Genomic DNA, 16542 nt, shown 5'->3' with positions numbered 1-16542 from the left:
GCCCTCGCGAATGGAACCGGGCCAGCGCCTCACTCGCCCGCTTGGGCCTGCCCCGAACAGGCGCCCAGTCGGCCCTGGGGCCCCGGGTGTCGCGCGGGCTGCGTCCCCCCCACCGCCTGGACTCCAGACCGGGCCTACGGCCCAAAGCCCGCAGCCCACGGCCCGCTCCGCCTTCTCGTCTCCTCCCCCGCCGCCGCTTCCGGCGCAGCCCGGCGGCGGCCGGAACTGGCCCCTCGCGGTCCCCGTCGCCGTACTTTCGTTGCTATTGTCACCGCCTTTTCCTCCCTTCCCCGGGTTCCCTTTCACTTCCGGGGTTGCTTTGGATCCGCTGGTTCCGTAACAACATCCCGTCGGCTTCCCTCAGGCGGCGGGACTAGTGCGGCCGCCGCCTCCCGGGAGCGCCCGCCCGCGTGGGCCCGCGCCCTCCACGGCCCAGGCCCCCATGGCCACCAACCCGCAGCCGCAGCCGCCTCCTCCGGCGCCGCCGCCTCCCCCGCCTCAGCCGCAGCCGCCGCCGCCGCCGCCGGGCCCCGGGGCTGGCCCTGGCGCGGGCGGGGCGGGCGGCGCGGGGGCGGGCGCCGGGGACCCGCAGCTCGTGGCCATGATCGTGAACCACCTCAAGAGCCAGGGGCTCTTCGACCAGTTCCGCAGGGACTGCCTGGCAGACGTGGACACCAAGGTTCGGGGCGCGCGGGATCGGGGGTGGGGGGGCGGTCTTCGGGAGAACGGGAGGACCTCGAGGGCGCTTCTCTCACCGGGTTCCTTTTGCAGCCGCTTCTTCTTTGAGCTGCAGCTGTGTGCCATGCACTGTGCAAGGCACGGGGAGTTCATTCATTAGCCTGTCCTTTCGTTCGATTAACCGATTTGTGCTTAAGTACCTACTACGTGCCAGGCGCGGCTAAGGCGCTGGGGTTCCACCGGTCTGGGAGACAAGGCTAAGTCATTGTTCTTAGGGAGACGGGTTTGGAAACAGTAACGCTACCAGTGCCCAGTTTTGTATGCATTCTCATCTCTGGTAATTTTTTTCCCCTGGTTTACTTTGTATCCAAGTTATTTTTGCTTTCTCTCTTCAAGGTTCCTGGGCGATAAGGGCAATGTCTTTGTCCTTTGGAGAAATCATTAAATGATAAATTGAATCAATTCATTCGCAATGTGTTTTGCTGGACATTGCGGGGGTGGGGGTGTGCAAAGATAAGGAGGCAAATCTGGGCAGTGGAAAGACGAGTTAGGAGATCGGGACTTGAGTTTGGTGTCTAGCAGTGACTGCCTGACTTAGGTAGCTTAGGCCAAGTCACTTTTCTAAGGTGAGAAGGGAGAGGGTGATGTGGGAGAAGGAACAGCCATTCAGCGGGAAAGGATGGAGAGGTGACGGCAGATACTGAAGTAGAGGAAGGGCAGGAAAGTAGAGCTAGTTCAGGAGAGTGATGCGGAGAGGAGTAAGGTCAGCAGCGAGATTCTCTGTCTAAGAAGAGTTAGAGGCCAAAAAGCCGAAGGGGCATTAACGGGAACAGGTAAAATTAGGCAGATTGGCAAAGAATGAGAAAAGAAAACCAGGAAGGAGCCGTGAGATGGATGGAAAACCAGTTGAGTCTGGAATTTTGGAAGCAGGTGGAGCGGGAAGCATGTTAGAAAACTAATTGGTTTTTTGTTTGTTCTGTTTCTGGTTTTGGCTTAGATCTGGGTGGGTCTATTGGATTGGAGTTTTGATGGAGTGACGGTCTGTTTTCTATATGTAGCTGTTCTCAGGAGCCTTATTTCTTTAAGAAAAGGGTGTTTGCAGCATCCACAGATTCTTCCCAGGCTTTGAGGTGAACTGCATACAGTTCCCCTGTCTGACACCCTCCCGAAAATCTGGGGACATCTGATACTGGGCCTGCTATGTAGAATTTCCTTTTTCAGGTACTGGATTTTTTGCACCACAGAGAATTCAGTTTACTTGGGAGCGTTCCTTTATTTAGGAAGGATTAATATTAATTTTCTTACTTTGTTTTAGGCAATATGCACAGCCACCTTTTTAAAAAATAATGACTTATTACCCTTTTTAGTACTGTGATTTAATGGGAAAAGATTTGACATGGCCAGGTAAATGTTACCCAAATAAAACTGGTTATTTGTATCCAATAAGTAGAAATTTCACTTTGCCATTCTTAGAAATCCATGAATCTGTGTGTTGTTATTATGTTTGCAAATTGAAAATCTTAATATACTGATTGGGGAAATGCAATATCTAATGCTCAACTTTTTCCTTATCTCATCCCCACTAAATGTTGTTGTGTGTTGTAATATTCCTGCTAGACCCTCTCAAAGTGGAGTATCAAAACCTTTTTGGGCTGGGTGCGGTGGCTCACGCCTGTAATCCTAGCACTCTGGGAGGCCGAGGCGGGAGGATCGCTGAAGGTCAGGAGTTCGAGACCAGCCTGAGCAAGAGCAAGACCCCATCTCTACTAAAAATAGATAGAAATCATCTAGACAACTAAAAATATACAGAAAAAATTAGCCGGGCATGGTGGCATATGCCTGTAGTCCCAGCTACTCGGGAGGCTGAGGCAGTAGGATTGCTTGAGCTCAAGAGTTTGAGGTTGCTGTGAGCTAGGCTGACGCCATGGCACTCTAGCCCAGGCAAAAAAAAAAAAAAAAAAAAAACCTTTTTGGGGGAGAATGAGGGAAGCACAGTTGCTCTGACAATCTAATGAAGGCTAGGACCTTCTCCCAAGAAAAATGCATATATACACGTTAAGCTGCTATTTGTATTAGTTCAAAATGGTTAACTATAGACAATTTCTTGTGGCTCTACCTAATACTATATATAGTTTCAGGGAGTTCAGGGACCACAGAATAAGATTCCCTGTTTTAATGCTTGAGGCTAGAGAAAAGGAGAACTGAAATGACATCCTCTTCCTAGAAAGAAGAGAACACCTGGGTATGGTTGCTCACTCAAACTCTCCCATGATATCTATCTCTGTCCCTCCCCCTACCACCACCACCTCTGTACTTTCTTCTGGTTATGTTACAGGTTATGTTCTAGCCTCTTCCTTAACTAGCAATTATGTAGATTTTCATTTAATTTAAAATATTTGTTCTTATTGTGTAGCATTTTACACTCCATTTTCTTATTTAAAAAAAAAAACAGTGTAAACTTAAGTCTCCAAAAAAAAAAAAAATACAAAAGTCAAAATTTTCTACATAGGAGCCTAATATTCATAGCAGTGTGATAAGTTTGGCCAAGTAAAAATAAGATTCCCTGTTCATGCAAAGGAGAATCACTTTAATGTCCCTGGGCTTCATCTGCCACTTATGGTTTGGGTACTTTGATACTTCAACCTCAAAGACTGACCTGCTTCCTGTTAAAAATCTTACCTGTAGTGTATAAGGTAGTAGTAGTGACTGGGTTATGTCAGTCACATACATATTTAAGAATCAAGACATTTGATACCTACCAGGTACTCTCCAAGAGCAAAACTGTCATCCAGCTTAGTGTGTTTGAACCAGGATGGGAAGTACCAAACTCTGCTGCTACTCCTGAAGACCATAGAATCCCCAAATTATCCTGGGGTTATTGACGGTCCTCAGCTAAGAGAAAGATATGACTATAGCAGACCAAATCAGCCTTTCCCACCCAAAGAAGTGGAACCTGAGGCAACCCACAGATCCACCTACTACCAAGCCTCCTCCATTGTAGACTACCAGTTCCTAGATCTCTGGAGCAAGCCCGGTAGTCACAAAGCCATTCTGACTCCTTTGAACTGATTAGCCACTGGGGAGTGTGTGGAGGGAATTTGAAGAGGCCCATCATTCTATCCCAAGCAGGGAGCTCACCAACTTAACAAATATGATACCTCTCTTCCCAAGTAATAAAAGGTGATTTGAGGACACTTACTTGCTCAGTTATAAATGGCTCCTGATCAGTTTAATCACTCAACAGACATTCACTGAGCAACTCTTATGTACCAAGCGGTTTTTTTAGGTGCCAGGGATATAGCAGTGAAGCCAAGTCCCACTGTTATGGAGCTTGCATCCTAGCAGGCAAAGACAACAGGTATTTTTTCATAGGTTTTATGGGGAAAAAAAGTAAAGCAGCATGAGAGGTGGAAAGGCTTATTGTTTTGTTTCAAGTAAGTTGTTCAGGGATGGTTTCAAAAAGATGATACTTGAGCCATCCATGAAGGAACTGAAGGAGCTGTGCAGCCAGCTGCAGCTATTTGGGGCCTGAACATTCCAAGAAGAGAGCATAGCAAGTGCAGAAGACCTGAGGCAGAACCTGCTGGAGGGAACATGATAGGAGGTACTATCAGAGTGCCCCTCTTTGCCTTCCCAGATGTGGCAGGCCTTGGGAGCCACTGGAAGAGTTTGGCTTTTACTCAAGTTCAGAAGTCATTGGCAGGTTTTGAGCAAAAAAAAAAAAAAAAAGGGACATAATCTGATTTCCATTTTAGATGGGTTGACCATGTATAATTATTATTTTCTTTACCATGCATAATTATTAATAGTGTCCCCTTTTCATGCTCAGTGGTGATCTGATTTGGACAATAAATTATATGGGTGATCTGATTTTAAAAGATTTACTCTAACTGCTCTGTTGGAAAATAGACTTTTGGTGGGCAAGGGTAGAAGCAGGGAGGTCAGTTGCTATAATCTGGACAGGAGATGAGAATGCCTTGAACCAGAGTAAGAGCAATAAAGGTAGCGTGAAGTGGTCAGATTCGGGGTATATTTTGATGCTAGCGCAGACAGATGTGGGGTAGAAAAGAAAGGAATGGGTCAAAGATGACTCCAAGGCACTTGACCAAACCATTGGAAAAGGAAGAAAATATGTGTGATATATATTTTCCTAAAAGAATATTTCACAATGAATTTTCAATGTTTCTCTAGTTACTTGACTTTTTACTGAAAGAAGAATTTGGAAACAAGGAAAATTGCCTGTTGCATAGTTCAAATTTGAATTTGTTGTGGGACAACTAGACTAGAATACTATAAATGCATTGTGATGTTTGAGCCTAATAAATGTTTGTTAGATTTGTGAATACTGGAAAGAAAGATTATGCTTTAGAGTCATTGGGGAGGAAGAATTAGTTCACGTTTATTTTAGATAAATGGAGAGGAACATGAGAAATGTTCATGGGATTTCTTTGTAGGACAGAAAATAGATATCAGCAGAAGTCTGAAAATTGGAAATAAAGAAAGGTCGTCGCACAGGGATAAAGCTTTTACCATTCTGTGTTGGAGACAGTTACCCAGTCATCTGATAACTATTCTTTAATTGCTTATCTGCCAGTGCCAAGCAGTATGATAGGCTTTGTAAAAACAGAGGCTAAGGGAGATACAGGCTTACACTTCTGTGGGGAGATAAATATCCCCCCCTTCCCAAAATACAGTGCAATGCCAGAATTGCTTGAATGGTAGTATGTGTAGAAAACAGTAGGAACGTGGAGGAAAGGCCTCATAAGCCTACCTTAGGTGTCAGGATGACTTTAGATTAGCGCTGAGGGTGAGAAGTTTGCCAGAGGGACAAGTAGAGGGAAAGGTAGGTGCAGAATATTAAAGGCACGAGAGTTTATCACTGGAGTATAAACTTGGAAGGTAAAGAGGGACTAATGGCAGAAGGTGAGGCTGTATGGTTTTGCTTAAAATCTTTCAGGGACACTCAATTCATCTGCATTAAAAACTGTATAAAAGGAGGGTAGAAAGATCATGAGGGGTAGGGGATAGCCTCTAGGGATAGAGTGCAAGCCCTGAGTAAACGGACATACAGTACATTCCTTCCAGGCAGTGTCCTTTTACATAGTGATGATATAGTATGTGTCCCTTTTGCCTGTTCCCCTATCAGGGATTCTGAGCCTCAACACTGTCCATAGCTAGGGCTGGATAGTTCTTTGCTGCGGTGGTGGGGCAATGGGGGGAAGTTGTCTTATGCTTTGTGGGATGTTCAGCAGCATCTGTTCCTCTGTACTCTCTACACACTAGATGCCAGTAGCACTTCTCTCAGTTGTAACAACCAAAAATGTCTCCAGACGTTGCCAGATATCCCGGGGTGGGGGACAGGGGGAGGGGTTCACTCTTGATTGAGAACTACTGCCCTAGGTCAGTTTTAATGCTTAGTTCAAGTGGTGGTCCATCAATAATTTCTCTTGGGTCAATGCCTTTCAATTCATTGCTGCTACCCCAGTATAGACCTTCACTTTAGTTATTGCATACTTTCCTAAGTGCATTTTGTGTCTATTTACTCTTTCACTGCAGGATGATTAATCATCAGAAAGTTCAGTTGTCATATCACTCTGCTCACATGTGCAGTGGTTTCCTATTCTCGAACTCCTGGCCTCAAATGATCCTCCTGCCTTGGCTTTCCAAAGTGAGGGATTATAGGCGTGAGCCACCATGTCTGCCAGATTCCCATTCTCCACCCCATCATTCTAAACTTCTTGTACAGGTGCCCAAAGCCTTCCAGCACCTGTCTTCAGCTTCATTTGTCTGCTTTTTTATATTTTCTTCTCCAACCTAATTGGACTACCAACTTGGGGATTCTCCAAATGCTCCTGACCTCAAGTTTTCTCATCCACTTGCTCTTTGCTTATGTTGTTGACTGTATGTGCAAAGCTGGCCATTCCCATTCCCAGATACATTTTGAAACTTTGAAACAGATTTTTCCAGCTCAAATGCAACATTCTTAATGTCAGATTCTCTCCTTTTCTTTATTGTAAATCATTTAACAATAGGATTTATTTGTGTTTTATTTTCTAGTCCTTTGTCTATAAATAAGAGGTGTATCTTTGTATTCCTCATATTTCCGAACACCTGGTCCTGGACAAAATAAGCAGTATTTGAATGAGTATAAGTTATCCTAAAGCAGATTGTCATAAACTATGAAACTTTGTTGCCACATTAATACATTGATACTGTAGTCTAAGAAATGGTAACACAAAGATACATTCCTGTGACTGTCAATATTGATATTGTATAATATTGAAGCTTTTTAACGTTTATGTTTGTTTTTTTTTCTCTCTAGCCTGCCTATCAGAACCTGAGGCAGCGTGTTGACAACTTTGTTGCAAACCACTTGGCAACTCACACTTGGAGTCCACATCTCAATAAAAACCAGCTAAGAAATAATATTAGACAACAAGTTCTCAAGTAAGTCTTAGAAAAAGTGTTCCTAAGCAGGTTTGAAAATGTCACAACCTGTTTTGCCTGAAAGCAGAGACATTACATGGAAGTTTGTTCACATAATGATGTTGGCAGTTTTATCAGGTTTGGTGTGGCTACTCTTACGTGATATGGTATAATTTTGTAACGTGATCTAATCACTTCGCATTCCTCCCCAAATTTTACTGGTCTGATTTTTCCCGTAGACCTTTGGAAATATTTGAAGGAAGGAAATAACAACCTGACTTGAAAAAAAAAAAAGAAAGAAAGAAAGAAAAAAAAACTAGATATAATATTAATAGATGATAAATTCCATAATGTCTCCTGTACAGTTTCATTTACAACTGTTTTCTTGACCCTAAAAGAACAGGCTTTATTATTCTTATTTTACAAATAAGGACATTAAAGATCACCTAAGTGAAAATATTTTCCCTTAATTTGAGACCATGTCTTCTACCTTCTAATATGTTTTTCTTCCCCTTTTATGTGTATTTTACTATGACTTTTAACTCTGCTATTTAGTGATGCTATACCAAAAAAGTAAATAAAAAATAAAAAAGTGTTTGGACCTATCAGAGCCATTTTGAGTAAACATAAGATAAAAAGAATAAGAAGAGTTGGAATGTTTAGAGATGTCTAAAAAAATCATATTTACACACACACAAAAAAACAAGTCTTCTACTTGTTCTTGAATGTAAATATTTGCCAGGACAAGAAGATCTTCTAGCCCTGCTTCTCGCCCCCATCCCAAAAGAGTGACTAAGTTATTTAAAGAACACCTGGTTTCCCTCACTTGACAAATATTTATGGTCAAGTACATCTTTGAGATGAAATGTGGCATTTAAACAGTTAAATTTATTTTATACCTGCCACCTTAATTTCCTTTTGTCGCATAGGAACCTTGCTGCCTATGTACTGTGACAGTTTCAAACAACAGGAAATTCCACAAATAAAAATTGACACCCTGACTAAAAGACAGACCCATTTAGCCACTGGTAATCCTAGAAACCAGGAGCCTGAGGGCCCAGACAGGTTCTCCTTGTGCAAAAGACAAGAGGGAAATTAACAATAGCTTTGTTGTCTACATTTTAAAGGTTGTATGAGGAACCCAAACAAGAGTCCAGTTGAGATCAAAAGATACCATTAGAGGGCAGCATAATAATACCTGTTGGGGAAAGGTCTAAGCTGTTTTCAGAAAAAGTAGAGATAGAAGAGGTCTGTTGGGTGACAGGCATGGAGGGTTACTCATTTCTCGGAGGGCCATCAGGAGAACAATAACTAGAATAATATAGCACTGGAGTGGCAGGCTTACTGCCAGTGCCACACTCCCCCCCTACACACACACCAACATATTTATACTGTGTTCTACCAATCACATAGTGCATTCATTCTACAATTTGCATAGCCATCCCCTCTCTGTTTACAAATGATTACATTGCTTTAAAACCACGTTTTGGAGAGTCTTACATTCTTTTTCTTTATATGTTGAGAGTCTCAAATGGAAGGCAAACTTCTTGGAATTCTATTTAGTTTGTTAGCATACAAAATCTGTAAGGTAGGGAAGCAGTTATTTATTCTGTTCTTTTATTTAAAGGAACTAAATTCAATCTTGCACATGAGAAAATTAGGCACTTTAAATTCTTGTTGTACCGATATAATACATTGTTATCACAAAACCACAAAATTGTGTTGGTAAGTTGTAAGAGGTTCTTGTGACTGTGTCAGTGACTAAATACTGGAGCAGTCTACCTATGAGTAATGAATAATCCCCTATTCTAGAGATATTTTAAAAGAGGGAAAACAACTATCTTCTCTTGGATAATTTAGACATTGTTCTTCCTGAGACATTTGCAAATTTTCTTCTAGCTATATTATTTGTTTTTAAATGAACTATTTTCATTTAAGTACCATTAGTAGTTCTGTGTTACTGATAACAACACTTAAAGCTTCCTTAAAGAAAGGGATTATTTAGTTGTATTCAAACTGATGGTATAGGGTTGGACTAACCCCTATAAATAAATATAATTTCAAGCGGTTTCTCATAGATAGACTTTGAGAAATAGTTGACTCAGTTAGATGGAGCTATCTGCTAATATCAACAATTTCAGATGATTCAACTTAATAGCTAATCTGCTGACTCAGTAGAAGGGAAAATTTTGTTCTACTTAAGCATGCATTTGTACAACAGAATCTGAAAATCCTAGATACCTCTGAATAATGAGCTTAACTAAACAGAATTTAAAAGGAAGGCAAGGAAGTAATTTTAATCAGAAAAATGCCAGCTGCTGGCATTTTGGCTTTGCCCTTGATCCTTGGGCCATGGCTCCTTCCAACTTGGGTGAGGCACCTATGCCCACTAAGTGCAGTGTGACCATTGACATTGGACTCCATTTTTACTTAAGACCAATTCTGACCTCCCTGTGAGAGAAGAATAATGTAGAAGTGTTTTGTTTTGCAAGACAAGGCTAGAGCATAGGCAAACAGAGAAAGGGACTGAAGCAATAATTTGGGGGTTAGGTTTTATTTTTTCATTTTATACCTTTGTACTTGTGCCTTAAATCAAGACATTTTTAAGATTACTTTTCCCTATTTCTTTTCTACCTACTACATTTTAAAGACATCTCTAGGATACAAGAATGTTTTTAGGATTTGCATATTTTTAATCTTAGAACTTTGAAAAGCAGGTAACCTACTTTGGGCTGAGTTGGCTCATTTTTCTCTATGGCCCATATAAGTAGAATTATGGTTTCACAAGGTGACAAGGTGGCTCAGAAATGAAAATCTAATCCATCCTCCACTCAAGACAGAGTACTCTCAAAAATAGTCCTTGGAAAGTGTAAGGAGATATGCCTCCTCACTCATTTGATAGAAACTGATGCCTAGAAACTGGAAATGAATGGCCCATCAGTCTTCTCACACTATCATGGGAACTTCAGCTCCTCCAGTTCTTTTATAAGAGAAAAGAAAGCTTAAGTGTATTTCTTAAAATAAATTCATGTTCTCATATTTTACTCAGACACTTTTGTGCAGAAGCACATTTCAGATATTGTCCTCATCATTCCTCTATCTCTTACACGTGATATTTCTTTAACCTGGACAACCTTTCTGCCCCTCACCTTCTGCAGACATCAAGACTCAGCTCAAATGTCTTCTCCTTTATGAAGCATTCCTAAATTATGTTGTATATATCTAATACTTTCTTAATCCTCTCCTTTCCTACAGTTCATAGAGTATTCTAGCACCTGTCATCTCATATTTTAGTTGTTTGTGTCAGGCTGGACACCATGGCTCATGCCTATAATCCCAGCACTTTGGGAGGCCGAGGAGGGAGGGTTACTTGAGACCAGGAGTCCGAGACCAGCCTGGGCAACATAATGAGACCCCATCTCTGATAAAAATTAGCCAGACGGTAGTGTTTGCCTATAGTCCCAGCTACTCAGGAGGCAGGAGGATCACTTGAGCCTAGGGGCTGGAGGCTGCATTGAGCTATGACCATGCCACTGCACTCTAGACTGGGTAACAGAGCAAGACTCTCTCTAAAAAGAAATAAGTAAATGAAATAATTATGTCAACCTCCCCAATCAGAAAAGGAACCAAGTCTGATTTGTAGCTTCTCAGTGGCCAGTATGGTGCCTGTTAGGTAGAAGATACTCATAGCATAATTGTTGAATGAATAAATCATCAGTTTTTATAGCAGGAAGATAATAAAAAGAAAGTCAGAAGTTTTGTTTTATTTTTGTTTTACTAAAATTTTCTTTATTTTGTTTTTAATTTGATGAAATTATACTTTGTGTGTGTTCTTCAGTTTTCCTGGAGACTCTAATGCTTACAAAAGGCTTACATTTTTCTGTATAAAAAAAAAGAAAAGTTGCAGAGTCTATAGATCTATTTTATACTCAGAACTCAGCTTTAGTGATCATATTCTGACATGCCATGGGCTGAGTAGGGATGAGATAAGCATCACCTATAAACCTGGAATTTAGATAGTGTACTGTGTCTAGTTCTAAGGGTGTTTTGGTTTGTCTGTTTTAGTATTTCCACCAGTGACACAGTGGTGGAAAAGTTTACAGTCTTTTTTTTTGTAGTATGGTATATCTAGATGCCACTATAGCATGAAACTTATTGCCTATTCTTTCTGTACATCCAGATGAATGGATGGGACAATATAAGGTTGAACACTTATGTAGCAGATGTAGTTTTATTTAAAAGTAATTAATGTAAATAATATAAAATTATTTTTTCACTTTTCTGTAAATTATCGTGTGTTTCAGATCAGGAATGTTGGAGTCTGGTATTGACCGAATTATTTCTCAGGTTGTGGATCCAAAGATCAACCACACATTTAGACCTCAGGTGGAAAAGGCTGTGCATGAGTTTTTGGCCACACTGAATCACAAAGAGGAAGCAAGTGGCAGCACAGCTCCTGATGATGAGAAACCAGACTCTTCCATCGTTATACAAGGTGCTTTGCTTTTATTCTTGGTTAGTTCCATTGCTTTTCTTCTTGAACTGAGTATCAAGTTAGGGATATTTGGTTCTTTAAAACATTTCTCTATTTGGCTACTCTAATGAAACAGTATTTGTTTTAAATATCACCCAAATTCCTCAACTGGCATAACATTTCTTTTTCTAGATTAGTAAAAATAATACACATTTTAGTAATGGGTGTGTGTGTATGTCATAATGGTGGGAGTAACTATAATAATTAGAGAACATAGTCTTTTCCTAAGAGAGTGTGTTAGAGAGGCAGAGAATTCAGAATATGGTATGTACTAGCACTGGTACCTGAAAGTCTAAAAGAATACAATGGTCTGCACAGCATATGCATCATAAAATGATGACAGTGCCATGTGGTATTGATTCAGCAGAGGTGTTTGCCTTCTACATAAGATTATTCTAAAACTTACCTTTCCCTCTAAGGTGTTCCTGCCCCTGGGCCCAGTGCTAATGTAGCCAATGATGCCATGTCAATCTTGGAAACCATCACTTCTCTTAACCAAGAAGCTAGTGCTGCTAGGGCTTCAACAGAAACATCAAATGCCAAGACCAGTGAAAGAGTATCAAAAAAACTCCCATCTCAGCCAAGTACTGACACTAGTACTGACAAAGAAAGAACTTCAGAGGATGTGGGTGATAAAGAAAAATCTACAGCTGACTCTGGAGGGGAAGGACTGGAAATAGCCCCAAAGTCTGAAGAATTTAGTGATCTCCCTTGTCCAGTTGAAGAAATTAAAAATCACACAAAAGAGACTAATAATTTAATTCTGCTAAATAAGGATGTTCAACAGGAAAGCAGTGACCAAAAAATTAAATCAACAGACAAAGGTGAAAAGAAGCCAGACGGCAATGAAAAAGGAGAAAGAAAGAAGGAGAAGAAGGAAAAGACTGAAAAGAAGTTTGATCACTCAAAACGGAGTGAAGATATACAAAAAGTTTTTGAAAAACAAGCAAAGGAAAAAGAAGTTGAGAGTTCAAAACTTCCTTCAGAAAAGAATAGTAACAAAGCTAAAACTGTTGAAGGTACAAAAGAAGGTATATAAAAACTTGCTAAAATCTACAATAGTTTAAAGAACAAAAAGTGTCTAGGGCAGGTATCAAATTTACTTTCAAATTTTAGTAAATTTATTTGATACTCATATTTCAAAACACTGAAAACTTAAATTTGTATGTTTATTTTCCATATAATGTATTTATTCACAGAGTAAGTTAACAGAAAAACTGTGAAATTTGTAATTTGTCTTATAATTTATTCACATGTATTACTCTAAGCACCTTAATTCACAGTTGTATATCATAACCTTGAAAATATTAGATAATAAATATTTCATTTACTTAAAATTTATTTTTGGTTATATCATTTACATTGTAAATTAATAGTCACTTATTTTTACAGGATACTAATTTGCCTTTGTATTTTCTGGAGACAACTTTGCCTTATTTGATAGTTAACTTTCTTTGACATGTGTTTAAAGCAGAAAATTTTAAATGTAATTTAGTAATTGAACTCTATGTGCTTGTAATAAGATGATTTATTTTCTGTGTTTTATTTTCTTCTTGAAAAGATTTCTCTTTGATAGATTCTGATGTGGATGGACTTACAGACATCACAGTTAGTTCTGTCCATACTAGTGACCTTTCATCTTTTGAAGAAGATACCGAGGAGGAAGTTATAATGTCTGATAGCATGGAAGAAGGAGAGATTACATCAGATGGTAAAGCGTTTTACTTAATAATGCCTCTGTGAAGCTTCCCATTGAGCATTATTAGTATATTCTGATGGTTATATCCTGAAAGACAGTTGTGGTATAGTAGCAAGAGCATGGGACTTTGTCGTTGGAAGATTTATTTCTGAGTCCCAGCTCCAAGGTTGTCTGAGCAAGTCTTGGTAAGTTACTAAATTTTAACAACCCTTGGTTCTTCATCTCTTAACCTCGTCACCTAGGATTATTATAAGATTTAGATGAGATAATGTATATGAAGATGTTTTTAGTTTGTGTGTGTGTGATATTTGGGGGAAGCATAGTCCATGACACTGCCCTCACAGCACCAATTGCAAATTCAGGGGTCCCCAAGACCACCCTTAGATTTGATAATTCACCAGAAGGACTCACAGAACTCACTGAATGCTGGTATACTCACAGTTACAGCAGTTACAGTTTATTATAGTTAAGGAACTCATGTTAAAATCAGCCAAGGGAAGAGGACCACAGGGCAGAGTCCAGGAATGTTCTAAACAGGGAGCTTCCAATTTTTCTTCCACCTGAATTTACGGACAGCATTACTTCCTCAGTGTTGATGTCTGACAACACGCACAGAGTATTGCCAACCAGGGAACTTAACCAGAGCTTTTGTGTCCAGAGTTCTTATTGGGGCTCTAGCATGTAGTCAGAGGTGACCAACCATGTGGTTGGTCAGTCTCTAGCCCCTCTGCAGAGCTGATACTACATGACCCAAAGCCCCTACTCTAAATCACATTGTTAGACTATTTAGCTTGACTCAAGACCCCTAGGCAAACAAAAATACTCCACTCAAGCATGGTGTTCTAAAGGCTTAGAGATGACCTCCGGGAAGTTAAGGGCAAAGGCCAGACCTCTTCTGGGTAAGGCCAAATTCTTTACGAAATAGTTTATTTTCAGCTAACCTTTCCTAAGCACTTGACGGTGTTCCAGGCAATATGCTAAGGACTTTCTATGTAATGACTCCTGTAGCCCTCAGAACAACCCCGGGAGGTATGTGCAGGTGAGGAAACAAAGTCACAGAGAGATGTGTCTTGTGCGAAGTCATGTAGCTAGTGAACATCAATGCAGATTTCAAACCTGAGTCTGTGCTTCTAACCAATATCTTATGCTGCTGTTTACCACATGACTAAATTCTATTTATGACTTTAAAAAAAAATTAAAAAATATTGAATTTTATTTGCTGTTGCCTGAAGATAACATCTTGTAAATTTGCCACTGGCTTTTGAATAGGATACCTAGGTAGGAAACCATAGAGGAAAAAAAGTAGAAGCTTTAGATGTACTTCTCAGTCACTCACATCTTTTATTCTTTAATTCATTTTCATGGGAAACTAAATTGCCTACCCAAAAAAGCAATAGCAACACTTCCTAGTTGTCATATCTGTCCTCATGAGGTCAGTTCTGTATTACCTATGTAGGAAGAATGCTCCTTATCCTGTGAACATTCTACTTTCTCTACCCTAACTAATTCTAATTCCTGATGCTTTTTAGGTCTTCTAAAGTTTTTTCCTAGACAGGAATATATTTTATAAAGTAAGAAGATGCTATTTTAAGAGTACTAAGTGGCAAGAAATGAAAACCTTGTTTACTCCTTCCTGTGTTAAAGGGAAACAAATTACCTTCCTAATGTAGAGGAGTTTTAGAGTATACTTGGTGTAGACCAGTTATTGATTCCTGCCTCTTCCCTAAATGATAAACTTAGTGGCAGTAATTAAAATCTCAAGTTTATTTGAAAGTACAGCATCAAGTGAATTTGTTCAACTTAACAGTGGTAGAGCATTCATATCAAGTCCATTGGCAAACAAGAATTAGCTATTTGTCAGGAGAACATGGGGTGAGGTGGGGAGCAATTGGAGGCCTTGGGCTGAGATAGCTCCAGTGCCAAGGGTTCTTACATAATCAAATTGAAGTGAGTGTAAATAGTAAAACAAAATTTAAGCTACAGCTAGTCAGAAACCACCTATTAACCTCTGACTGGAGACTTTGCATCAGATCATACCCAAATAAGACAAACACCTAGCTATAGCCAATCCAATAATTTATTTACTTTGCTTTCGTGTTCAGCTTATGAAAGATTGCTATTCACGCTGCTAAATCAGAGCTCTCTGAACCTCTCCTGGTACTGAGTGATGCCTGATTCATGAATTATTTTGCTAAAGTAAACTCTGTTAAATATAATTTGTGTGAAGTTTTTCTTTTAACTACATAAATAACTATAATATCTTATTTTTCTTTGTGCACATACTTTATGTATGAGATACTGATTGTTAAATAAATTAAGATATGGATCGTAGCTTTAAAAATGTCAATTTCTGTAATTTTCACTTATTGATATTTCCCCTTTTGAACCTAGAAATAAACATCATTGATACAGCTTTTGCTACTTGTACAGAGTAATGCTGATTTTATTGCTAATTCACAGGAGCACTCCTCTTTCTATTAACTTTCTTCCAGATGAAGATAAAAACAAACAGAATAAAACAAAAACTCAAACTAGTGATTCTAGTGAAGGAAAAGCAAAAAGTGTACGACATGCTTATGTTCACAAACCATATCTTTACTCAAAGTACTACAGTGATTCTGATGATGAACTTACTGTAGAACAACGGCGACAGTCTATTGTAAGTCCAATTTGATCTGTTATTTTTAGCCTACTTCATCAGATTGACAGACTTGGATAGTCAGTGTACAAGGTATTAGTATGCATATGAAACAGAGAAAGACAGGCTCTGCCTTTAGGAATCCTGTCATTTAAGTAGGTAGAATAGATAAAAACATGTGACAGAGGTATTTGTGTCATCATTACTAATACAGGAGTATCTCTTATCTGAAATGCTCGGGACCAGAAGTGTTTTGTATTTTGGAATGTTTGCATATATATAATGAGATATCTTGGGAATGGGACCGAAATCTAAGCCTGAAATTCATTTATGTTTCATGTACACTTTATACACATAGCCTGAAGATTATTTTATACAATGTTTTTAATAATTTTGTGCATGAAACAAAGTTTTGACTGCATTTTGACTGCCACCTGTCACATGAGGTCAAGTGTGGAATTTTCTACTTGTGGTGCTCAAAAAGTTTTAGATTTTGGAGCATTTTGAATTTTCAGATTGGAATGCTCAACCTGTAGTAGTGAAAAACTGGTAACAACCTAAATGTTT

At 39.7% G+C, this 16542-nt stretch overlaps 1 protein-coding gene across 7 annotated transcripts in view; it reads left to right on the top strand.

Annotated features, from left to right (window-relative positions):
• Nucleotides 1-320: 320 nt before the first annotated feature.
• BOD1L1 (biorientation of chromosomes in cell division 1 like 1) overlaps nucleotides 321-16542 on the top strand; it is a 54726-nt gene continuing 38504 nt past the window's right edge. For all 7 annotated transcript variants that reach the window (XR_006734814.1, XR_006734813.1, XM_045550389.1 and 4 more), the window contains exons 1-6: nucleotides 321-679; nucleotides 7001-7125; nucleotides 11409-11599; nucleotides 12058-12669; nucleotides 13200-13349; nucleotides 15830-15996. Coding sequence is in view for 5 of the 7 variants with exons in the window: in XM_045550389.1 (XP_045406345.1) it covers nucleotides 443-679; nucleotides 7001-7125; nucleotides 11409-11599; nucleotides 12058-12669; nucleotides 13200-13349; nucleotides 15830-15996 (1482 nt within the window). In the remaining 2 variants the exon portion in view is untranslated. The remainder of the gene's footprint in view (nucleotides 680-7000; nucleotides 7126-11408; nucleotides 11600-12057; nucleotides 12670-13199; nucleotides 13350-15829; nucleotides 15997-16542) is intronic.

The sequence above is a fragment of the Lemur catta genome, chromosome 4 (assembly GCF_020740605.2).
Source record: "Lemur catta isolate mLemCat1 chromosome 4, mLemCat1.pri, whole genome shotgun sequence".
In the NCBI taxonomy this organism is placed as follows: domain Eukaryota; kingdom Metazoa; phylum Chordata; class Mammalia; order Primates; family Lemuridae; genus Lemur; species Lemur catta.
Note: the sequence above shows the minus strand (reverse complement) of the source record. Positions and strands in the feature narration are given on the sequence as shown.